The sequence below is a fragment of the Pseudonaja textilis genome, chromosome 1 (genome assembly GCF_049901715.1).
Source record: "Pseudonaja textilis isolate UNSWEBS1 chromosome 1, rPseTex1.2, whole genome shotgun sequence".
In the NCBI taxonomy this organism is placed as follows: Eukaryota; Metazoa; Chordata; class Lepidosauria; order Squamata; family Elapidae; genus Pseudonaja; species Pseudonaja textilis.
Window position 1 is genome coordinate 174,063,372 of NC_141990.1, and position 26,665 is coordinate 174,090,036.

General features: G+C 37.7%; 1 protein-coding gene across 1 annotated transcript in view; it reads left to right on the top strand.

Moving 5' to 3' along the window:
• Positions 1-26,665, top strand: part of DNAH7 (dynein axonemal heavy chain 7) — a 176,862-nt gene that overhangs the window by 47,065 nt on the left and 103,132 nt on the right. Inside the window, exons 14-22 of the mRNA XM_087919773.1 lie at positions 360-438; positions 1,984-2,208; positions 2,818-2,964; positions 4,637-5,322; positions 9,330-9,516; positions 13,252-13,445; positions 14,722-14,920; positions 23,591-23,731; positions 26,158-26,370. Of these exons, the coding sequence (XP_087775899.1) occupies positions 360-438; positions 1,984-2,208; positions 2,818-2,964; positions 4,637-5,322; positions 9,330-9,516; positions 13,252-13,445; positions 14,722-14,920; positions 23,591-23,731; positions 26,158-26,370 (2,071 nt within the window). The remainder of the gene's footprint in view (positions 1-359; positions 439-1,983; positions 2,209-2,817; positions 2,965-4,636; positions 5,323-9,329; positions 9,517-13,251; positions 13,446-14,721; positions 14,921-23,590; positions 23,732-26,157; positions 26,371-26,665) is intronic.

Genomic DNA, 26,665 nt, shown 5'->3' on the forward strand with positions numbered 1-26,665 from the left:
GCAGAACGCACCCCTTACTATCACCGTCTCTACGGGACGGTTTAGGTCCATTAGGACCGACCAGGGGTGAAGATATCAGCTGCGATCTCGGAGCCCCGAGATTGCAGCTGTATCGCAGCGACGTGGCTCCGCCTTCTCCTTTCTGGCTCCATCTTATGGCCGTTTGAGGAACCATACCCAATTACAATTTTAGCATTCCCTTAAAGAGACAGTAGTAAATGTCTATCATGGTTTATATATTTCCAACCCAACTGTTAGATGACTATCAATTCCTAACAGTTTGTATTATTTATGTTTGTTGCATATGCATGTGAGATGTGAGATGTGAGTGCATGACATGTTTACTTTTCCCATTTCAGGCTGTGTGATGAGTTTGAGAGGATAGCAGAAAGAGCCCTTTCTACCCCATCAAATACACATGAGTTAATGGAATTTAAGGTATGTATTCCTTGGTAAATGGGAATAGATTTACTCTTTTGAGAATAGAAAGCAATGTTTCTCTAAATTCTAAGCAAAATCTTATGTAGTATGCAGAAGCATCTTTGGAAACAAAACAACTCATTAAGAGCAAGTCGCCTTCCTTGATCTTCACTGAAATAAGCCTGGATGTTTTGCTGCTATGTTAAAATCTAATTTTACACAACAAAGCAAGGATCTTTCAAGTTATTTCAAGTGCAGTGCAAAATGTTTAAAGCAAGGAGAAGCAGCCCAAAGGCCCAGGATGTATGAAGTCATGGAGAGCTGTATGGCCATTGTAGCTAAAAATGATTTCATGGTATCCTACCAAATACAATGTAGAGAATGACACAAAAGGGTATCAGAAACTAAATTAGATATAACAAACCACAAAGCAATACAGCTTCCAAACCAGTCACCTAGGGAAAAATGATCTTACATTAGAATGGGATATGGTACCATCTATTTGATATTACCATCCCATTCATTTGGTCCTCCTATGTAAAAAAAAAAAGTTAAACACAGCCTTTTGCCATCAAATGTTACAGACTTCTGGCTTCTGAAAAGTGGTCTGCGTATTAATATTCAGTGAAACAAAACTATTTCATTGAACAAGATACACCATGGAGATAATCCAATATTTTATAAATTGGTAATGGAGGTTTTAGAAGTATGTAATGATAGCTGTTTTGAAGATTAGGGTGAGATACTAGGCAATTTTGTAGCTAGCAAGCTCCTTGGGGACTATAAATGGTTTTACAAATGTATTAAACAATTAACACATTTAACAAGTAGGTTTATTTTTGTATTAAACAATTAATACAATTAACAAGTAAGTTTACTTTTGTGCTAAAATGTAAAAAACGTACATTAAAAGAGATAAGGTGAAGTCTTAGTCCATAATGCTCACTTTCTGGTGACTTTGTAGAAATCTCCAAATAATTTTCTGCCATCAGGGAAGGGGTTTGGCAAGGTGTTATTTTTTAATTTCCCAATCTATCTTGGGGCTACCCATTCAATGTTATCCAGTTTCAGGCCTGCTTAAATGTTTAGCTTAGTGAAGACTGAAGTGCTGCCACTCACATGGAATAAATGGAATAGGAAGGAGCCAGTTTATTGGATATTAAAATGGTAGTGTATCAGTTGAGAACTATAGGCTTGTGACATAGTCCATTCAGTGAGTACTCTGGTAGGCTCATGAATGCTATCTCTAAATAAAATATCAATCTGATCAGTGGTGGGATTCAATTGTTTTTACTACTGGTTCTGTGGGCGTGGCTTGGTGGGCATGGCAGTGGAAGGATACTGTAAAATCTCCAGACAGAGGTGGTATTTGCCAGGTCTCTGAACCACTCAAAATTTCCGCCACCGGTTCTCCAGAACTGGTCAGAACCTGCTGAATACCACCTCTGAATCTGATACAAAGGAGATTGAACTTGTGTGATTTAATTTTAATAAATTTTAGTATGCAAACCCTGCTCTGTGTTCAGAAATAACTCCAGTTGTTTAATGTTTTTTCCCAAACAGGCATATATAGAGAAAGTGGAACAAGTTGACATGCTGGAAATGGAACAAAAATTAGTTGATGTCAAAAATTCCCTGGCCTTCCTGATAGAATGTGCAAACTTTTCACCAGTTGATATCCGACTAAACAATAGTGTCTTTCAGTGGTATGGACGGATGGGGGAGATTTTCGAAGAACATAGAAAGATCATTAAAGAGAAAACTGAACAGTTTCAAGAAGGACTTAAAGTTAGTGTTCTTTTTTTACTTTTAATAGTTTGCTGAGATAATCAAATTTGCATACAGCAGCTCTCACTCTAAAAATAGTGGCTAGCTATTAACGGCTCCGGACAAGTGATAATGAAGAGTTTACTATGTTGAATAGATAGATATATGGCATAAGCATATCAAAATATCTGAAATAAAATGTATTTGCTTTGATCTAGCAAAACAGATTTATATATTTAGGCAAGCTCTGTAATGTTGTTGTACATGAAAATGTATATCCAGATGTTATTCCTTATCTGCACTGAAGTGCTTATTTAGTATTCACATCTGACATGCAAATAGGGACGTTAGGAAAAGCATTTTGCCTGTAATTATAGCCTGAGGCTTAGCAATGCATGGTTTTTTAGTATTACCTATTAGAATTTAATCCTAATCCTTTAAAAACTGTGTTATCAATTGGTGCCATGGAGAAGATTTAAACCGATTACTTTTCAGTCAAATGGATGATTACAATAGTGAAAATGGTAAATAGTGGCAAAGTTGCAACATTATGCACCATTGTACTACCAAACAGTTTGCCTCAGTTTATCTGTGTTTATATTGATGTATTTGGATATTTGGTTTTTTTAGATGCGCTGTGAAAGATTTGTGGAGGAACTGGAGAGTTATGCTAAGCAAGTTGAAGAATTTTATTCTTATGGTGACATTCAAGAGGTCAATAGATATTTGAAAAAAGCCCAAGCCCTGAATACCAAGTTAGATGCAGCTGCTGATAAGGTAAGGCCTTCTGTTTTCATTACAATTGTTTTGTCTTAATTTAGTGAGAGAACACATTGTTACCATAGTGAACAACACAGATTCATTAAATGGATTTCAGAAGATGGATATTTGAAGATCTTAGAGAATATTTAACCAGTGATTTGATTGAATGTATACTTTGTATATGCTTTGTTTACATTTGAAATTATTATTAACTATGCAGACATAAAAAAGTAGCTTTATACTGAGCATCTTGGTCCAGCTATCTTAATTCTGTCTATGCTGTCAAATGCTCGCTGGGGTTTGTCCCAAACTTTTTTTTTATAGTGATGTTGGTTTTTGAACCTCTGCTGTTCTGTATCCCAAGCCTGTGACTTTCCAGTGAATAATTGGCTTATCATGATTTTATTTCTCTGTGTGTTGAGATGAAACCTGTCTACCCCAATTAAAACATTTTATGTAATTATTCTTTAACCTTATTAAAGTTAAATGAATGTTTAAGGGTTTTGCAGTATATTGGAAGTACCTTAAAATTAACCACAATAGTTCCACAAAAATTTGTAGTTATCTTTAATGGAAAAAGGTCTACCCTGGTTATGGAAGTTCAGCATGATTCTAGAGTTGATGGTTCTGTTGCCAAGCATTCTCATTATCTTAATCCACAGTAGTGTCCTGTGCACCTTAAGATATATAACCTCTTGATTACAACTGTCTATCTAGCACTGTGATCTGTGAAAGTTACAGTTTGGCATACAGCAGAATGAACTCAGAAGAGTGTGGTGAAGCAATCATTTATCATTTGTTCAACATTACTATTGAATTGCTTTCCCCGATGCTTTTAATCCTTTGCAGTTTTGCTGTGTGATACACTTAACAGAGGGATACAATCAAGATCAAGGGAGGTACTAATACCACTCTGTAACGTCTTAGTAAGATCACACCTATAATACTGCATCCAGTTTTGGTCACCACACTATAAAAAGTTTTTGAGATTCTAGAAAAAGTGCAGAGAAGAGCAACCAAGGTGATTAGGAGACTGGAGGCTAAAACATACAATGAACAGTTGCAGGAACTGGGCATGGCTAGTTTAGAGAAGAGAAGGACCAGGGAAGACATGATAGCAATGCTCCAATATTTGAGGGGCTGCCATAAAGGGGAGGGAGTCAAGCTATTTTCCAAAGCACCCGAAGGCCAGACAAGGAATAATGGATGGAAACTGATCAAGAGATTCAACCTAGAAATTAGGAGAAAATTTCTGACAATGAGAACAATCAACCACTGGAATAACTTGCCTTCAGAAGTTGTGGGAGCTTCATCACTGGAAGCTTTCAAGAAGAGACTGGACTGCCATTTGTCAGAAATGGTGTTGGGTCTCCTGCTTGGATGGGGAGTTGGACTAGAAGACCTACAAGATCCCTTCCAGCTTTGTTCATCTGTTAAATATACTCATTAATAAGGCCTTTAGTATATATTCTCAGATTCTGTTTCTTCTTCCTGTAACATTCTTCAGTCTTATCACCAAAAAATTGACTGTTACACTGATGTCACTTTAGTACTTCTGCCTTTAAGGATTACAAAGATAATCAGAAAAATTGGATCTAAAATTATAAGGCATCTTTTGTCTGGTTAAAATTTGTAGTAAAGCAATGGTGTGTTTATTTCTTAATAAAAATCCTTGTGATTTCTGTAGGTGGATCAGTTTAATGCAGAAGAGGAGGCCTACGGATGGCTGACATCTCAGTATCCTCAGCGTAAAAAAATTCAAGATACTCTGAAACCATACCTTCAGCTTTATGAAATGACAGTAGAGTTTAATACCAAATATAGGAACTGGATGGATGGAATATTCACTAAAGTGAATCCAGATCAAGTTGAGCAAGATACGGGAAACACTTGGCGTGCACTGTATAAGTTAGAAAGAACCTTCCACGACTCTCCAAATGCTTTATTTCTAACAACAAGGATCAAGACAAAGGTGGAAGAATTTAAGGAACACATTCCATTGATTCAAGTAATCTGCAACCCTGGTTTGCAAGATCGTCATTGGGAGGCCATGTCAAATATAGTCGGATACTCTCTGAAACCTTCTGAAGATTCAACAGTCTCTTTGTATATTGATATGCATCTCGAGCAATATTTAGAAAAATTTGAAACCATTAGTGAAACAGCCAGCAAAGAACATTCCCTTGAGAAGGCCATGGTGAAAATGATTTCAGAATGGGATGGCATGGAATTTATTCTCCTTCCTTACAGAGAAACAGGGACTTATATTTTATCAGCTGTAGATGACATTCAAATGTTGCTGGATGACCACATAGTCAAAACTCAGACCATGAGAGGATCTCCTTTTATCAAACCTTATGAGAAAAAAATGAGGTATTGTAAAATAATTCCGAAGAGATTTGATATTATACACTATCTGAACTTGATTTATTTGTGAAATTGCTTTGCTCTGGGAATCAAACTGTATATGAGAGGCTGATGTATTGGGAAATGTCAGTTATTGATCAAACATTCAGCAGAGGAAGCAGAAAAGTTGGGTCATTTAATGTGTTGAGTGGGAATCTTGTAAGCAAGAGCAGAAATGTTTGGTCACTCCTATTTCTGTGGAGGGTAAAGGGAATGGCACTGAGGGAGAGGAGGAAGAACTGCTATCAACGCAACAGTCAAATAAAAGAAAATTGAGTCTGGAACAGAAATGTAACGGTCTCAGACAAGCTCCTCCCTATTTTATATAAACATAAAAGAGGGAAGGGAAGAGGTTCATTCAAACTTGCCAGATTCTGTTACTGTAACTTTACAATAAAAACAGCATTAGTCTACACCAGATTAGTGTAGACTAGCATTACTCTACACCAGCATTAGTCTACTTCAAACTTGGCAACTTTATGCTGTACTGGCTGGAGAATTCTGGGAGTTGAAGTCCACAAGTCTTAAAGTTGCCAAGTTTGGGGACCCCTGGTCTACACTCCTTTGGTTTTCTAATCTAGTCTATCTTGAAGAGCTGACGCTTTCTCCCTAAAATTCATTTCACTGCAGTTTGTTTCTTCATGGGGTTCTGAAGAGCAGAAGAAAATTGTAGGTTGTACACATGGAGTTGGGAAAATAATACATTCTGCAAATATATTTTATTTCGCCAGGAGAGACTTTTTGATTTCATACGACTTTGGTTATCTCCACAGGTGAAAAACATGTCAAGATTATGATCTTCCAAAAAGTTATAAACAAGAGGATGGGAGAGGTTGTGTTTTTTTTAAAAAAAAAATCTTGTCACATTCTACTTTTTGCCTGTGACTTGACTTGGCCTAAAGCGGGAGACTATTGTGCTCCTCCTCTTTTTGCTGGGCTATTTATCTCTCCAGGAATGCAATTATTACAGCTTTTGCTAGCTCTTAGAACTCTTTTAGGGATCTGAGTGTACATTGATCAGCTCATACACAGTGTTCTTTTAAATAATTCAATTGTTCTTTGGCAGTATTCAGGGTGCATTGTGATAGAGGTTTGTGCTAATTGGTTGTATCTTTTATTTATGTCTATCATGTATTTTGAAAATAGAACCTGGGACTTCTTGGTTCAGAAGATGAATTTGATACATGCCCAAGTTTGGGCCTTTGCAGTAGTAATATGAGTGAAAGCATACTCTTATTGAGTCCACAGATTATTGAATAGTGGTCCTCTTGATTATGAGTCAGAGTCTTTTAATGAAGTATGGGAAACAACAAGGCACCTGCACTAAGACTTCTGCGGACGTTTTTGCAGAAGTTTCTCACTTTTGCTCAGGTAAAATGACAGTTGAGCAGAACTGAACCAGGTGATACCACTAAAGGAAAATATTTGTAGCTCAGGGTTGAAATGAGAGGTCCTTGGTGGTCTCTGGTTGGTTGTTTTGTTTGAAAATGTTTCACTACCCAAACTAGGTAACATCGGATGAGATTCTACCAGTTCGCACCTATTCGCTAGAACCGGTTGTGAACATTCTAAGCAGTTTGGAGAACCAGTTGTTAGAAGAAATTACTGGCCTAATCCTGTAAGGAAGGCAGGAAGGATACATTCTGGTGTTGCTTACAGAAACTGCCTCTCCATTAACAGGACTAGACTTCTTGTCTCAGGAACGTCTCTGGAATTTTTCCCCCCTCCTTTGCTGGTACTTTGCTTGTGTGGAGTGACCATTCAAAATTACAATGGCACTGAAAAAAGTGACTTATGACCATTTTTCACACTTACAACTGTTGCAGCATCCCCACAGTCATGAGAGGCCAGGTGAGGAGATGCGTACCCCAATGTGAGTGATATTGAGTTGGCCACACCCAGCCAATAACATGACCACCAAGCCATGTCCACCCAATCACATGACCACCAAGCCATGCCCACCACCTAAGCCACATCCACAGAACTGGTTGTTAAAAAATTTGAATCCCACCCCTGGGTAACATCATCAGTACTAGGAGGCAATTTTTCCACATTTGTGTGCTTTCTGAAGGATTTAATACCTTTATGTGGTACCAATAAAGGAGAACACTTGTAGTTTAGATTGAAATGAGGGGGTCCTTGGTACTCTCTAAGCTTGATTGTTTTTTGCAGATATTTCATTGCCAACTAGGTAATCTCATCAATGCTAGAATCAGATGAGATGAGTGAGATTACAACTTGTGATGTCAGTAGAGATTCCTTTAGCCTACAGGTGTCAAACCTGATTGCATCACATGGCATCACGTATCATGACGTTTTTGCCTTTGCAGAGCCAGGGTGGGCATGGCCTGCATGTGATGTATCCGGCCCATGGGCCACCAGTTTGATAGGCCAGAAGAAAGTGGGCATGATCCTCTGTAGTATGAACTATGCCATCTATGGTTTTCACACATGTCCAAACTTCCTCTTTTGGATGGCCAGGTACAGTATGGATATGGATGGCTGGATTAAAGAGGTGACTATTGCATCTCCATAGAACATTGGCCTTGAAAGAGCTATTGCTATGAGTTGTCTTAAAAAAGCAATCTATCATTATAGATCTACTGAATAACCCCCACATAATGTCCAAACTTCCTTTTTAACAGAAGATTGTTGAGAAGAAGAAATTTTTATAGGGGTCTTAGGAAATAGGGAGTCAGTTTGGCACAGTGGTTAAGCAGTTGGCCTAAAGAACAGGAGACTGAGAGTTGTCCCAAAGGTGCTTTTTCAAGAGGCAATTGGATTTTCTGGTTTTTCTTTGAAAATGTTTCACTTCTCATCCAAGAAGCTTTTTCAGCTCTTGCTGGATGGTGAGGAATGGAAGGATTTATACTCCTTGCAGACAGCTGGTCATTTTCATTCTTTTAGCAAGTTGTTAAGGCCATCTGGAGATTATCTGTGTCATCAGGGTCACCTGAGTTGTGTGGAGCCTTCTTGGAACTGTTGAAACGGCTGTGTTGTAGACTGGAAATAGATGATGCTGTATCTCCCCCCTCCCCCTCCCCCGTTGAGAAAGGACTATTCAGTTTTGACATAGATGCCCTCTTTGACTGCTCCTTCAAACCAGCAATCCTCTCTGTCCAAAATGTGGTTTCTTCAAAAGAGTGGCCTTTTTTTAATGAAGTGGCTGTTTCATTTCCCTAATGTAGAAATCTACACATGGCTGACTGCATTGTACGTTGCTCAGTTTGCTAAAACAATTCTGCCGTTCCAGTAGCATATTGATAGTAAGTCTGCTTAGGGTGCTGCTCTTGTGGGTATGGCCAAAAGGCAAGTCTTTTTGGTAATAATGCAAATATATGAAACATGCTATTATGGAAATATGCTGGATCCCCTTGTTTATGACTTTCTAAAAGTCTAAAATTCTCCTTTTAAAATGGACCTTTGCTAATCTTGATGCCTAGTGGAGAATGAGAGCAGGCATCTTACTATGTTATTATTCAATTTGTTTGGTTGAGAGTCTCTGTGCTCTGTAATAGACTGGGGAGGTAGAAATTATAAATTTATACTTATATGCATAGAATTGGCTGTATGAAAGGATCTTCTTTTCTGAGAATGAGCGAACCCCTTCAAATGAGATCAGACTAGGAAACCAAAATTACCAGTATGTAGGCCTGCACAACTTTTATTATAAAGCTATAGTAACAGAATCTTGCAAGACAGATGTGCCTCCCTCCTCCCTTCCTTTATTATTGATTTCTCAGGTTATATTTCTGCTTTGGACCCAAGTTTCTTTTATCTGACTTGCTTTGGCCACAGATCTTCCTCCTCTCCTTCAAGGCCATTCCCTTTATATCAAGAAAGAATAGGATTGATTTTCTTCTCTGGAAACCATATGACCATATCTGCTTAGGAGCACTGAGGCTTATTTTCTGTCCAAACTTCCAGAAATGTCCTACAATCTAATGCTCAGTTCATTTTGTCCTGTTCTATAGAGACTGGGAGTCAAAACTTTTGTTGGTTCAGGAAATCTTGGATGAGTGGCTGAAAGTTCAGGCTACCTGGCTATATTTGGAGCCAATTTTTAGTTCTCCAGACATTATGGCTCAGATGCCTGAAGAAGGTAGGCGATTCACCACTGTGGACAAAACATGGAAGGATATCATGAAACATGCCATTCAGGTAGAAACAATTCTCTTTGGAACAACTAATTATAACATTGAATTGTTCATATCTTTATGTATTCTGTTCATCATGAAATTAAACCAGGGGATTACACATGAAAAAAGGGGAGATGAATGTCCTTTCTTCCCCCCAAAGAAAGGGGCAAAATAAAAAGGGGCATAGCTTTGCATATGCACCTTTTTGCATAAAAGGTGCATGTATCTGTTTGGACATTTTTACTACAATTTAACTATATTTCATCCTAGAGATAACACAGTAGAATACTGAACATAGAGTAACAGGCTTTGAAGGGAAATAATAAGTAAATAAAATAAAGAAGTAAATAAGCAGCCTTTGTGCAGTGTAGTATCCAGATATTTCCTTGTTTATTTAATTAGACTGATCTGTCACTTCACTCACAATTCACTGCACTTGTCAGGGTTCCAGTTGACACACCCAATGGAACTGAAACTCCAAGGCAGGCATATTCCTTAGAGTATAGATTTATTAGGCATGTCATATTGGCACATGTGGGGAAACCTGACTCTGAAGGACCCGAGGTTTTCTCCACCCAAATCAACCCCCAAAGTTCTTCCCCCTCCCAGGGTACACCTCCATCACATGGTCCAACCAGGTCGCAGCCACCATCCTAGCTGGCTTTGGTCCACACCTCTCCAGCATCTGGTAGAGAGAGCATTCATAGGAAATAATGTTGTTTTGTCTACACATCCCCAGCTATCTCTATCTCCCCCACTTAGATTCCTACAGCTCCAACCGGCCTTGCTGTGGCAGCCCTGAAGATGGTCCCAAAATTTTCAGCTCAAAATGGCTTCAGGCCTGACAGCACTGTTACCCCTGCTATCCTTTATTAAACTTCATTATCCTTAAACCTTAACCATTATCTGATGAAAGACTATCCATTTTTTGTCAACCATTTGCTTTCCCTTCCAAACACAACTGCTGAAAATGGTGCCATGATTTCCTTCAATCTGAGAATAAGAAAGACAAAAAGACTATAATAAATTGTTTTAAATTTTCAAATGAAGTACAACCAAAGAATTGTCATCCTGACATCTTTGAATAGAGAATTGTTTCTTTTTTAAATAGCACATATGACAGTCTTTGACTAAGTCACCAAATTAAATTAGATAGATATGTAAGGATTAGGTTGTTAGTCACCATACTGTACTGCTTTCTTTGAGGTAATCCCAAATGACTTATTTTCAAATGTGTGCTCATGGTTGGCTGCGAACTATAGAAGTCTAGTGTTTTTGTTGAGTATTCATGTAGTTGTCTGAACCAGTTAACACTTCTGACATTTTCAGGTGAACAAAAATTACTTTTGTATTTCCCCCAGAAGATGGCAGTATATGTTTAGAAATTATTATTTGATTTTATAGGTAGTATATCCCTTCTCAGAATAAATTTAATCTCAGGCCGTGTTTTTTAACTTGCAGTTATGGTTTACAGTGACAGCTAGAAATTGTAAACACATTTTTTGGATTGCCCTGTATTTTGTCCTAGATTTGAATACCCCCCCACCCCCCCGGTATGGTTCAAATCAATGAGGATGAAATTGTTCTTTGATTTCATTGCTACTTTTGATAAACAAATGGTCTACAGGAGTGATCTTTTTCTGCATGGGAAGAAAAATCGAAGACATTGTATTAAGAAAAAAAGCCCTAAGGATGAGAGCGTAGGGTAATTTATAGCTTCTTTATGGAACAGCTAATCATGGCACACTAGAGCAATTATTTTTCTATCTTTGGCCCAGTTTAACTATTTTGAAAAAAAAAAACATAATTCATGTCTCATTTAATCTTCAAATTTCATCAAAGCTATAGATGATAAAGATTGGTATAGTAGTCCAAGTGGCTAAATAGGAAGAAATGAAATATCAAAATGCCAAGTTTCCATATAAAATTTTGACAGGGTATAACAGTGATTTGAACTAAACACAACCTAGATGTATGAAGTTGCCACCTGAGGGTGCTAAAGTGGCTTTCTTTGAAAAACATTTTTTCCTCACTAGAGGTTATAGACTGGAGGAAATATTTGCTCAGTTCATATTTTGACATATAAACTGATTTGTATTTCCCAAATGCAAGTGTAAACCCAAACATTTATAAAGGCCAAAATGTTCCTTGTTCCCACTTTATAATGCAAATTTGTATGTGTAGAAAGGAAAACTGCTTTCAAAAACGTGTGCAGTACATTAGGCAAAATACACAGGAGATATACATTAGACAAGGCATGCAAAAATTCCTTAGTGGGAAAAAGAAGTATATCAAAATGTGAAGACATTTTATGTAGATTTTTAAAAGAATGTTTTAAGTGGAAATAAACATTTTAAAAAATGATTTTGCCTGGAAAGAAACTCAAACAAACCGCAACTGAATGATGGAACAAGGCCAACCTTTTTCACTCTAGCTGGAAGGAAAAGCAATCTGGTAAAGAAGAGTCCTGACTGTACAAAATTGAAGATCCAAAGAAAATTAAGTGCTAAGAAAATATGGGGGAATCTGCTCACAGAGACTGTATCTATGAGAGAGAGGGGGAAAAATTACAGGGAAGTAGATGAACAACAAGGACTCCATTTTAGCAACCTGCAGATGGATGAATACATGTCAAGTGAGCAGTTTTAATGAAGGAAATAAGAAGCCAAAAAGAAGTTGCAGTTGCCTGGTAAGGTGGAGGAAGTGCTTAGGCTCATTTGGCTGCCAAATGATGTTGAATATAGAACCTCCAGACTGTGATGACCCGTAGTCTCTCAAAATAACCCAAAACATACATTAAAGTCCGGTTATGCCTTCAACTTAACTTCGCTGTTTTATTAGGTACAGTTTAAAGTCACAAAAGTAAATAATGAGGCAAAAAGAAAACCAAAACAAACCGCATTGACGAGAGTTCCGAAGCAAACCAAGATAATTAGTCATACACTCCAGGAAGATAGCAGGGAGAGTCCATGGGAAGAACGCCAGCAAAGATAAACCTCTCTCACAGGAAACATTAAACTTTGACCCCAGCAATTCTGACTACACAGTTACAAACTTATATACATAGCTCCCAGGTGCAAGCCATGAGGAGGACATGGTAATATCCTCCTGAGTAGACCTTGTTTTTCCCTGATCCTCTCCTCTCTGTGTGCCCTAGGATGGATAGGGGATGGGCCTGGATCCTCTTCTGATTGCTCAGCGGCCTCTGTCCTTCCCCAGCCTCCTCCACCACCTCTGGAGCCACACTCCCACTCCCTGTTGGCTGTTCCTCCTCTTCCTCAGAGTCAGTCTCCACCAGGGGCATGACACAGACACTGTTTAGTGGATCTTCACATTTTGGTTTTGATTCTTCAGTATTCATTGTTGAGCACCTTTATATCCCATCTTATCTGCTTGTGGTTTAATCAGAGGAAGGAAGGAAGGAAGGAAGGAAGGAAGGAAGGAAGGAAGGAAGGAAGGAGGGGTGTGCAATATATTTACAAAAAACATAGAAATTGAAAAATAGAATTGGCCAAATAAGTCTTAGAACCTGCCTAGCTGTTTAACAAAAGGGCACACCACAAGAAAGGATCTTAGAAAACTTTCAGACTGTCATGAAAGTATCCTGGAAAATGGGAGAAAATTGAGCCAATTCATTTTAGTTTTAATGTTTTAGAGAAAATACTTAAGGCATTGCTCAGTTTTTAAATTGAGACAATGATGTTAAGATATATGGTGTGATATGAATGGTATATGATATGATATGTGTCTTTCTCAGGACAAACACGTTCTTACAGTAGTGATGATAGAGAAGATGCTGGAACGACTGAAGAAATGCAATGAGCTATTAGAATTAATTCTTAAGGGACTAAATGAGTATCTAGAAAAGAAACGTCTGTTCTTCCCTAGATTCTTCTTCTTATCCAATGATGAACTCCTTGAGATTCTCTCAGAGACTAAAGATCCTACAAGGTATTGTACTGTTTGATGCACATTTAGGATAGCTGTAACTCCTGTTGTACATAGATTACATAATCACCACACAGTTTGGGAGTGAATGATTAAAAATTAATATTATCCAACAGTTACAGAAATACTGTCATAGTTTGTGCAATCTATGCAAATTTTACATAAATTGTATAAATAAAGTATATGTATGTTAGGTAAATTCAGATATAAAGGACATTCAGCTTTATCAGATACCCTTGTCCCAAACTGATGTTTATAGATGTGGTTATAATTCAAGTACTAAAACTTTGTTTGAACTGCGGGGTCCTTATGCTCTCTGAGGTTGTTTTCTTGCATATATTTCATTACCAAACTAAGTAACATCATTAGTGCTAGAAGGCAGTTCTCATTTTATATATTAATGGCCTGTCCTGTCAGTGTTGGTGGGAGAGGTCTTGGTGGTTCCTTGATTAAGGCTGCTGTTTAGTGTTAGCCTGTTTGGCTAAGTTGATGGTTCCTTGATGGAGTACTCTTTACATCTTGATTATTAGTCTAGTGTTAATCTTAGTGTTAATTTCTGCTCATTTGGGTGAGAGCAGGACCACCAAGATCACTCTCACCAGCACAGACAGGACAAGCCATTACTACATAAATTGAGTATAAACCCCACTGCTTACTACGGTAATACTGATAGTTTAATAACAAAATGTCTATGAGAAAACAACCGTTCTCAGAAAGCCCCAAGGATCCACAATAATACATTTAGTTTGGCCTTAAAGCTCTCTAAAATGCAAGAAGAACAATATTTTCAGACCTAGGTATTCCATTGTTTTCTGGCCATGCTCTCTAAAATATTTTTAAAAGTAAAAGCATGCTCCTGGTCAGCAAACAGATTGTCTACTCTTATTTTATGGCTTAGTCATCAAGATACATTGCTGCAGTTCATTTGAAGTGGCCAACCATACTTGGTGTATTCAACTTCCTTGTTGGAAATCTAGTAAGATGGCTTCTTAGGAGATCTTTATTCTATGTTAACCTTTTTTCTAAGTTAACCTGCTTTGGAAAAGATTTTAAACAAAAATACAGTTTTTAATACACTGTGGGTGTTTTTTGTCAGTTTGTTCAGGAATGAAATATCCAAATAAAAAACATCCTGCCTGTGGTTGGAATTTACTGCTCTGACTCACACAGATAGCATTGTTAATCTAAACATTCTGGGCATAAAGTGTGTTTTGTTGAAAGAAGTTAGAACTTGCATGGCTCCAAGTTTATTTCTTAATCCTCTCTTTGATTTCTTCAGAGTAAAGCCTCACTTAAAAAAGTGTTTTGAAGGAATTGCTAGTGTTGAGTTTACTGAAGTCCTGGATATTACACATATGAAAAGCAGTGAAGGGGAAGTTGTGGAACTTATCAACACAATATCAACAGCTAAAGCAAGAGGTCAAGTGGAGAAGTGGCTAGTTGAGTTGGAATCAGCTATGATAAATTCCATCCACAAGGTAACAGTTTGTTTGAGGTCATTCTCTAGACCACAAGTGTCAAACTCGCTGTGTCACATTGCCATCATGTGACTCTTTGCACCATTTTTCCCATTCATGGAGCTGGGGTGAGCATGGTTTGTGCATGATGCATCCGGCTTGCGGAGCGCCGGTTTGACACCCCTGCTTTAGACTATTATAGGAAAGTAAGCAGACTACCTTTCAAAATCCTTTTCCTTTAGAACCAAATGGGGCATGATATAAATTGTATAAAAACAATTAACACAGAAATTTTTTTAAAATTATCTTCCTTTCTAAATTGCTATTCCATTAGGATTGGCTGCATGGATCAGGAATCTGGTGCACCTAAAGTCTTTGCTTCTTGCTGTTGCTATGATGAATAGCTCTTTGCTATGATTAATCTTTCATAGGCAATAATGGAAATTCCCCTCCTAGGGCTGAAACAGCTTCAATGGAGGTGAAATTCAGTCATGATCATAGCAGAGAAGAAAGAGTTAGGAGCTCTTTCCTCCATCTGCTGCTGTTCTCCCACTCTTCCACTGCAGTATCTGTTTAGATCTCTAAAACTCTACAGTAGGAGTGTCAAACTCGATTTCATTGAGGGCCGCATCAGGGTTGTGTTTGACCTCAGGGATGGGGGGCACTGTGGCTAGGGTGGGCATGGCCAGCTCAACATCATTTGTGTCAGGGGTGCCTGTGGTGGTCCGAGTGTCCTGCCAGTGAAAACAGCTCTGTTTTCAGCTGCGACAGCCTCCTGTAACCCTCTGCCAATGAAAACAGAGCTCGGGAGCAGGCTCCATTTTCACTGGCAGAGGCACCACAGGCTGGTCCTTCACTGTTTCAAGGACAGCCCCATGGGTCAGATCTAAGCACCTCACAGACCGGATCCGCCCCCTGGGCCTTGAGTTTGACACCCCTGCTCTACAGTAAATCACTTGTGCGCAACAAATATTTGGCCTGGTTTGGTCTTGTAGAGGACATAATTTGACTGAGTATTTAAGATGTAGGTCAAGTAAAATGATCTGCAATAGTTTGTATGCTAATTGTAAGCTCAACTACTGGTCAGGCTTCTACTCTGCGGAATGTTTTGTATTCTAATTGTAAGAGTTCTTGTAAATGTATAAATGCTCCTGTTATATATAAGAGGGGTAAAATTTAACAATAGTTGGCCATTTCAGCCCATTGGAAAAGCCGTAGTGCAAAATATTGCATTCTATTAATATCTAGGCATATACAATAGATCAATACCAGTACAGGTTGTTCTCGACTTACAACCACAATTGAGCCCAAAATTTATGCCGCTGTGAGATATTTGTTAAGTGAATTTTGCCCCATTTTATGATCTTTTTTGACACAGTTGTTAAGTGAATCATTGCAGTTGTTAAGTTGATAACATGGTTGTAAATGAACCTGGCTTCCCCATTGACTTTACTAGTTAGAAGATCATAAAAGCTGTTCACATGACTCCAGGACACTGCAACTGTCATAAATATGAATCAGTTGCCCAACATCCAAATTTTGATCACGTACTGTGGGGATGCTATAATGGTCGTAAATGTCTAAAATGGTCATAAATCACTTTTTTCAGTGCCATTGTAGCTTTGAACGATCACTATATGAATTGTTATAAATCAAGGACTACCTGTAGTCTTAGAATAAATATATGATGGATACTTTAGCTCAAAATTTCAAACTAAAACTTTCCTTTCAATTAAGAGGGTCCTTAATTGTCTGTCTGCAGCAGGGGTATCAAACTCAAGGCCCACAGCTCGGATCTGGCCTGTGGGGTACTTAGATCTGCCCTGGAAGCAGTGAAGGACTAGCCCACAGTACCTCTGCCAGCAAAAACTGAGCTCTGTTTTCGCTGGCAGAGGGTTGCTGGAGGCTGTCCCAGCCGAAAATGGAGCTCAGGAGTTTGTTTTTGCTGGCAGAGTGCTTGGGCCACCACAGCCACCCCCAACACGAATGATCTCAAGCTGGCCATGCCTACCCTGGCCACAACCATCCTGGCCCTGAGATCAAACACAACCCTATATCTATATATATGGTTTCTCTTATTCTTCTTGAAATGTTAAAAAAAAATGCTTTGGAAGCATTTCTTTTTAAAAAAGAAACGAACAAATTTTATTAATTTTCAAAGACAATACAGAAACAAAACAAAAAACGTAAGAACCAAAAACATCTTTTCTAAGAACTGTTTAACAAAACAAATAAAACATCTTATTTAAGTACAACATAATTCTAAATTATCACATTTCCATACAAACACGATTTAATATGCGTCTTATGTATTCAACTTCATATCTTATTACTCTTTTTCCAACTTCTCACGGTTTCTTCCTTTACTTCTGTTCAATTTTATTCATTAAACTTATACTTTCATCTTTCATATTACTATATTTCATATTATTACTATTTCATATGTTCTTATCCAACATTATTAATTCTCAATAAACAAACATAAACAAACAAAATACATAACATAAAAACATAAAACTTCTTTTTAGAAAGCGGCTTAACCCCGGGTTACAACTTTTTGTACAGACATAAATCAAATTAATGCTCACCTTATATACTATTTCATATCTTATTTAACATTCTATATTTTCCATATGTCTTCTCCCTTCTTTTCACTCTCTTAATTCTATTTTATTTATTTAATCTCAATTTAAATCATTATACTTGTATCTTTTGTGCGTTCTTTTTCAATTATCTATTTATCTTTTCTCTTTAATACAAACTTTTTCCTGTAATCACTGGTTGAAGTGTGACACCTTTCTATCTTTCCCCCAAATTTAACACTTAAAATAATACATAATTTCCATTCTGATTCTGCTTAGTACATTCTACATAACATTTTAAAATAAAAAACATAATGAGCTTATAGTATGGTAAGAACAATGTTCCATAACAAATTAATTAATTAAACTCTATTAGTTAAATCTTAAACATTTTACACATTCCCTACAATGTTCTATTAACACATATGTTATTCCAATTTTCTAACTCTATTTCAAATACAAATACTACAATACAATCTTATGTACTTTTGCATAATCTCTTTTTAGATTATATTTTACCCTTTGTCTCTGAAAAAACCCTGTTTTTTAACATCTTGTTTTAAGCCTTTATAACTTCTCTTCACTTTTTCCCTTCCTTTCTTGTCAAATCTAGCCTTTTTACCCCCCCCACCCTCTCTCAATCTCCAGCCTTTTAGTCTCCCCTCTCTGTTGTATTCCTCTTTTCTGTTGCTTTCTGACATTATATCGATCTTTCACCTTATTTTTCCCTTTCTTGGTTGTTTTTTTAGGACTTAAATTCTCCATTTTCTTTTCCTTTTTACCCTTTTCTTCCTCAATTAAAATTATATGTCCATTAAAGATGGCTTCTTCTTCTTCATCCCAACCTTCTTGTTGTTGCATTTCCTGATAAGTAGAAATCGCCATTTCTAAGAAGCGAAAAATAGATCCAAAAGAGCCCTTGCCTTCTTCTTCCTCTTCTTTTAACGATCTTTTTACGATCTTCTGGGAAACAATGTATCACTTAAAGAGCCAAAGTTCCAGGGTATTCAGATGTTGCTTGTCATCCCGGTTCAGCCAAAAGCTTTCACTTTCTCAACTTCCTCCTGCACAAAACTTGTCCGGCTGAGAGGTTCTTTGTGGCGGCCATTGCTGACTGCCGCTCCACCGCCTTTGGAAAAGGGAGTTAAGCCGGCTGGGGAAGGGGGTTGCGATGCCCCCAGACCCCTGCCCGGATCTCCCCTCTCTTCAGTTATCCCTACAGGATAACTATAGCCTCCCAATCTGACTGGATCGAAGGCACTCTGGCAGCGAGCGTGGCAGGGATCGCACACAAACGCGAATTCCTGCCGCCTCCGAAGCCTGACAAACTGGAACTCGGAAGCATTTCTTTTTTTAATCTTCAAGATTACAGGCACTTTTTGTAACCAATAAATATAAATTGTTGGGCACTTTAATTGCTAGATATTTGTCCCCTTGTTAATGGAATAAATAAGATTAACTTGAAGCTGCAAGAAATAGAATGTATGAATGGGATTGAATGATTTGGTCGGCTTAAGGTATCATTGTTTTGAGTACTTATAGTTCATGTACATTTTCATCCATGCTTTTATTCACCCAGAATAAAAATGGTTTAGTAACAAAAGTAATGTCTCACATTTGTCTTAGATAACTCGTGTCCTGTTGGCTCATCGTTTTAGAGATATTTCCTCACCAGATTCCTCAATGCCTTCAACAGTGATTCTTGACCCTTTTGTTTTATTCTTTCTGCAGCTGCCTCTGCCTCTCTCTTCCTTCTACACTCCCTTTTAGCATTTCATCATTTCCCGTCTCTGTATTTTTTTCCTCTTTGCAGGAATTCTGAGGAAGCAACTAGAAAACAGTTCCTATCAATGTGATTTGATTCATTAAGGCTCACGCTCTCTTTCTGCCTCCACTGAAAAACTGTTCTTGGGCGGGGGGGGGAGGGAGGCAAAAATCAAAGCAATGTCTCAGTAATTCCTGTGGATCATACCGAGGTTGCTGAAGAAAGCTGCTGGGAAGGCTCCTTTAAAGAAAATACAATTATCCCTGAGGGCATTGTTAGACCTGCAGAGATCACGCCTCAGTAGGAATATAAGATTCAGACAGACCAGTTCATCAGTGTCCAAACTGAGGGCTTCTGAAAAGGAGCCTCAGAGTAACAAAGAACAAAATCATCAGCCCCACAAATGCAGCAGCAGCCTATTTCCCATCTGCCACCATTTTAATCTCCCAATAGAATTGAATATGATAATTGCTGCTGTTCGTCTTTTGAAATGCAGGGTTTATTGATACTGCTGATGATAATAATTGCCACTATTATTCTATGATGCTTCTCAGGGAGCATTTGTTCATGATTTTGGATGGTTTCCCAAAATCTATTTCTTTTTCAGTTATTCTTCCCCTACCTCCAAGAAATAATTAATGGATCCAACTCTCAAATTAAAGAAATTATTTTTTTGTTTGTTTTAAATTCAAAGCCAATTAAATTCCCAGTTCCCTCCAGAGCAAGAGAAAATGAATTGGATTCCCTCTTTGACACTTCTAATTCTCTCCTCCTTCTCCCAAACTTTTAAAAAAATGTCAAGGTCAAAAAACCCTATATTGTTTCAAGCAGCTCAATTGTCTTCAGTGTTGTGGCCTCATGATATGTCTTCTTAAGGTTCAGAGATATATAATCACCTGATCCTAGTGTAGTCCCATTTTTAAATACGCTAACAGAGTTCACGCAAAGAAAACATCAAAACAAGGATCGACCTTCTACCACAAAGCACCTGTAAACTTTCCAAGCTTTCATAGTCTAAGAAAAAAAGATGTATCCTAAGTCATAAGATCACCTTGGTATCATTTAAATCTATTCTGCTCAATCTACCAGAGCCACTTGCTAACAACTTGGTCTTTGTAGGCTCTAGAATAGGAAGAAGACTTGCTTCTTTTCTTTCAGTCTAGTTTATCCTCTAAACCAGATCAATAGATAATAGGTATAATTAGTACAGGAAACTGTACTAATACATAGTATTTACCAGCCTGTCTCAATAGTGATATTCCCTTCTCTATTCTTGTGGTTGTAAATCAGGAATTAATCAAACAAGCCATAAATCCTTTAATTCATATTTAAAAAAATAGAATCATTCCCAGATTCATTTTCAAGATCTAGCTCAATATTCTTTGTGTGTATTTTTTTAAAAAAGGGACAGGAATAGCAGGTTTATTTAGATTGAAATACTTCAGTCGTTTGTGATATACCAAGGATGATGATAAAAACATTACAATCAATCAAGACGATTCTACACTCATCAGATCTGCCAGAAACCTATTTGCATGTACCAGCTGCTGTAATATATTGGTGGCTTTCATGCCTCAACATTTTCAGTTGTGATAATTATCCTTTGTGCTGGTCTCAGCTCTCAGCATTTTTTTCACAGTAATGATGACAGTATTAGAGCATCTGAGATTACAAGGCATCTGTGTATACCCATATTTGCACACACTTACTCACCCTTTTTCCAAGACAAAACCATATATTGACTTGTCATTAGACACATGAATTCCTAATGAATTATAAGAAAAGTTGATTTCATCTAATTCAGTCATTAAAGCTTTTGAGTGCCTAGATAGATGCAAAACAAGACTTCATAATTTTGTTGTCAGAAATAATTATAAAGATTCAGCCTCTAGTTTGATTGGAAGGACGGGAAAAGTGAACGCTTCATGAACTGATGACAGAATTTGGGCCTCATCATTTTAAGTATATATATAAGCGTCCTGTCTCTGACCAGATTACACTCTTGGCTTTGCAGTGACTCTGCTTTATATCAGCAAGTGATTTTTTAAAAGATCAGTTGCAGGATTTCCTTCTGTTCCCAAATCCCGGAAAAATGGAGTTTCAAACTATATGTCCTTAAAAATAGTTTGAGTTCTGACCCTCAATCTTTTTCATGGTTTTGAGAGATTCATAAACAATCCAATCTTCCTAACAGTCATTCCAGATATGGTCTCAGAAAGTCCAGTCTTATACCCAGATCCAACTGGGTTTACTTGGCTGCCTTGCATCCAGAGATGTATAGATCATACGGCTGTCATAATTTTGTATGTCCACAAACCTTTTCTTCTAGGAGGCAATCCATGAATCAGATGTACAAAACAATTGAATAGTGTAGAGTTTGCTCATGTAGAGCTACCTTAGATTGACCTTAAACCTAAAGCCACACAGGCAAGCAATTGCATTGTCCTTCAGTCCTGGCTAGAATGGAACTGTCTCATTGTAGATTCTTCTGAGGGGCATCTCTGTGAAATTTTTCTCCCGTACACCACTTCCTGTGTGGCACCTGTTGGCTGCTCTCAAAGCCATCCTGAGCTGCCATTTGTACCCTTCTTTCCCAGTAGATTATATATCATTTAACATGATATTTTGGGGGACTATTACTTCTCCTTAGGGTGTTGCTATTTGTTTGTATGTTTGTTTGATTGATTTGATTTCTATAGCTACCATCTCAACAAACAACTCTGGGCAGCTGACAATTCACTTGTGTCAGTCAGAGGTTTCCTATGTACATTCAATAGGGAGACAGTGGCCTTATGATTAGATCAATTTGTAATTCCCAAAGCAAACTTATTATTTTACAAGAAACAAGAAACTATTCTTTTCACATTCTGTCCAAAAGCTTCTTATTCTCTAGGAAGAGTGTGGCACAAGCTGCATGTTTGTAGTATTCTTAACATTTACAATCTGTATGTGAAAGTAATTAAAACTCATATAGTCTATTAGATTTTGCATGAATTGGTTAAGTGGAAACTTAATATAAAAGAATTACATTGTCATTGAAAGACTACAATATTGAACAGATTTTTGTTGATTCACATCATGAGTACAATTCGGATAAAAGTGGTAGATGGACTTTTTTCTCTTTGAATCTGTTTTTTTTTTTAATTTAAGTTCAACTCATTTACTACATTGGCTAATTACATTCTTTTTTTCTTCGTTCCTATTGTAATTACTGTACAGATAGCACTAATTTGAAACATACATATTTTATGCTTTTTGTGCCAGTTGAGGCTAGACCAAATCTACAAATAATTCTTCCAGCATATCTATGTGGGAATAGTTTTATTCCTTTCAAAGCCAAGAGGATTAAATTTTCTAGAATTCAGTTACTTAGAATTGGTTTGGGGTTATGAAAGGTGGCATTGCAAAATATTCAAATTTTTATTGAATGAATATTTGGTATTCCAGCAGAAGAAGCGCCTTCAGTATGATCATACTAGTTAAAAATTCATAGGGATTTGGTTCAGCACACCTGGAGAGCACCAGATATCCTACTGTAAGTGGTCTAATATATGAAGGGCTGAATCACAAGGTGTTTCTCTTCTGTTCGGTGTTCATCAAGATTCATGCAACTTGGCTTTTTATATATACCTGTCAGATCCATGTATCTGTCATTTCTTCAGTGGAAGAAGAAAAGGTGGGGGGGTGGAGACTGATAAAGAAATCCTTTCTTGATGTAACCTGAATATATTTAATCTTATATCGAATTTGTATAACCCACACATGATACAATGGAAGGACGAAACCCAGATGGCCAAAACCTATCACCTCTAAGAGGCACAGCCAGGAGATGAGAAGACCATAAAAATTCCACAGTGAGATGTGTCCTGGGAACCTCTGGAAAAGTTCATTCTAAAATGGGGGTGGGGGTAAATTAGGTATGGCCTGGGAAACTGTGAAGAAGATTGTTTCTACAGAAGGGGTGGGGTGGGGAATTAACATACTGGCTTTTGTTTCACTAAATACACATCGAGATAAGGGGAGGGGTTCTAAACTCCCTTATCTACCCCTGTATATCTGAGGGACCTTAGATGCTGCTTTGAACTCCTACATGAATTGTCTCATCTCAATAAAGGATTCCTTTTGATACGTTTGGTTTTCAGAAGTTCATTCTTGTTAATTGAATGGGAAAAGTTCTGTAGCCTGACAATACCGTATGTTGAGCTATAACTAAAGTGGCCTCTGATGCTCATTGGAGCTGATGGAATAAAGTCATACAGGCAGAACCAAAAGGTCATGACAAGAAGATATTTGGAGTCTGCTTTCTAGTTTACTTAGCAAGAGTTTCATGTTTTGTATTTCCAGGTGATTGGTTCTGCAATAGATGCTTATCCAAAATCTCTCCGTATAAACTGGGTAAGAGATTGGCCCGGACAGACAGTTCTTTGTGTATCCCAGGCTTTTTGGACTCTCGAAGTGCAAACAGCTATTAAAAATGGCCAGCAGGTAGGAATGTTTCAATAGTATGTGAAGTGTTTAATGATTCCATCTTCTTTAGAAGATATGAAGAACCAGTTTGTACAATCTGTATATTTGGTAATATGACAATGTTTGAACCAGTAGATAATGTGTGAGATAATTTACAGAGCTTTTTTTCAAAATTTGTACCTTCATAAATGCAATAGAAAAGTTGAAAGGTAAAAATACTCCAAGTTATTGATACAACTACTGTAGTCAGTTAGTAGGACATAAAGTGTTTTTTATCGGTGGTGCTTCCCTATGTATTGGTGGGTTCTGACCCAGCCTTAGCAGAAAGAAGAAACAGACTCCTTGTCATGAAAACCCCCTCTTTATTTGCCTCTTGTGATTTGATTGCATTCACCCACTGAAAAGTCCACGCAATAGTCCTTCAAAGAGTTAACTGTAGTAAAAGACCTTATCAGTTCCCTGAATTAATTGCAAAGCTGTGAGCTCTTAGCCAAAAGGCTGCAAATTAAGTTCTGGCAAGCAGTCTTTGTGGCACACAATACAATGAGCAAAATCTTCAGAAATACAAATTGTTGTCTCCTACAATAACCACTCCCCTTTCTTTCTATTTATTCCCCAGCCAGGGAGGGACCATTCAGTGTCTACGTGTGCTTTGCTTCCCAAGTTGACTCCTTGACCTCCATTGTTCCCCTCTCCTAACAGCTCTGCACATACATGTGTCAGGAACAGGCCCCAGATGTTCTTCCTCCTCACTCATATCAGACTCCAAAGGCAGCTGCCTGTCTGGTGGCTGGGAAATATTGGACGGCCCTGGCTCTATCTCTGTGTCTGACACAGAGCCTCCATCAGAGCCTTCCTCAGACTCCAGAACTGGCCCAAGTTCCTCCCCAACCACCTCCTCATCGGATTCTGCTGCCAGCTCCACTGGCAGTTGTCAGGCGAATATGTACACATGGTGAACAACAACTCCTCCTCCTCCATCATCATGAAGAAAGGCTGCTATTTTGCAAATGTCATATGTGATAGTTTCTAAAATGTCTTCATGATAGTTGTCTTCAGTAGAAGCAAAACATCTTGTGGCATGAAAAATGTATTGAATTTGTTATTGTATAATACTATAAAATGATACAATGTGGTTCAATGGTCTAATCTTTGAAAAATATTTTATATCTGTATGGATAACTAAGCTTTCGAACCCTGTTTTTCTTTATTAAAAGAGTAATATTGGATTGCATCTAAGCTAAGATAAAAAGGATTATGCCCAGAATAAATTACTTGTATTTAGTTAAAATTACTGTAACAAATCAGTTATGATTTAAGTCCTACTTGTTTCAGTAAGAATCAGATTCAGTTTATTATGTGGTAAATTTAACCACTGTAACTTTAATAAAAATTTGCCAACAGGGGCTCAGATATTTGTGGTAATTCTCCATTTGCCCACTCCTTCGTTTTCCTTAGTGGAGAATTTCACTGGTATTTTTTATTGTCAGGGACTGGCTTTCTGTTACTATAGAAGTGAAATTTAAAAACTGTGTAGCTGTAGCAAGAGGAAATCAGGATGCACCATAAAGGAATACTTCTAGCGAAGCTATCAACTAATCAGCAGAGGCCTCAATTTACTTCCCATGTGGAGTTGAAGCTGTGTCTAATAATGCCTTAAGAGCAGATGTTTGAAGAGTAGAAAATTCCATTGGCTTCTAAAGAATGTCATTTGGATGCTCTGCATAGGGCTGACTAGCCTCAGAAGATGTGATCCTTGACATTGATGGCAAGGCTTATTGCTTCTTTTCACTTACAGAGAGATGTAAACCTTGAGTAGCATAAAATTATTTCATTAGTTTCGATGGAAAAGAAATTGGGAAAATTGGATGAGAAAAAAACAACCAAAGGGAGCAAACAGCTACACATGAAATTTCCTTTCCTTCTGGCAGAAATCCTGTAGGGCATATGAATCTTGGAGCTTCCAATACAGATTTCTCTGAGAAAGGAAGTAACATTGTCCTTCCTATGGCAAATGCCTAATCTATCCCCCTCAATTTCAGTGGAATAAAGCTTGGACTGTAGGCTCTGTCATAGAAAGAAAAATGTTGCACCTGACTGATTAAAAAAAACACACACTCTGGAAAATTTAAGGAACCCTATGAAATAATTCAAGTTATGGACTGGAATGAAAACCAGCTACCATTATGTTTCTTCCTTCTGATGGCAGATACCTCCACAAAGCCTTTCTATTGTACAAGAACTCCTTGAACTGATGTATGCATGCGTATATGTATTTAAAAGAAAACAAATTTGAAATGTGCTGGTGAACAATTGCCACTTGTCAAGATGACAGCTGCAGAAATGCAAAATCACTTCTAAAAGTAACAGTTAGTAGAGCTGTAGACACTGATGTTGATGTTTGGAGCTAATTCACTTCTCTCCCGTTTTTCCTTTTCACTCAGGCCCTTGAGAATTACCTGACCCAGTGCAATGGGCAGATTGATGGCATTGTCACGTTGGTGCGAGGAAAGTTGTCAAAACAGAATCGAGTGACCCTTGGAGCACTTGTGGTCCTGGATGTTCACGCTAGGGATGTGCTTGCATCTCTTGTAGACAAGCGTGTCAGTGATGACAGCGACTTTGAATGGTTAAGTCAGCTGAGATACTATTGGCAGGTAAGGGATGTCTCTGTGTATCCTATTAGGAGGTAATTTCTGCACTTAGCTTTTCTATTTGGCCTCATTGCTGATATAGGAGGAAAGATACACTAATAAGAGGCTTTTTTTTGCTGATGACAAAAGATTTTACCCATCATCCTGCATGATGTTAAAGTAAGATATCTAATAGTCATACATATACCTCTTATATTGTATAATTAAAATGATTTTTTCATCCCCACATTCTCTATATACTTGCTCAATTTTCATGAGACTTATAGATAAAATGTCTTCTGTCAATCACCATAACTGA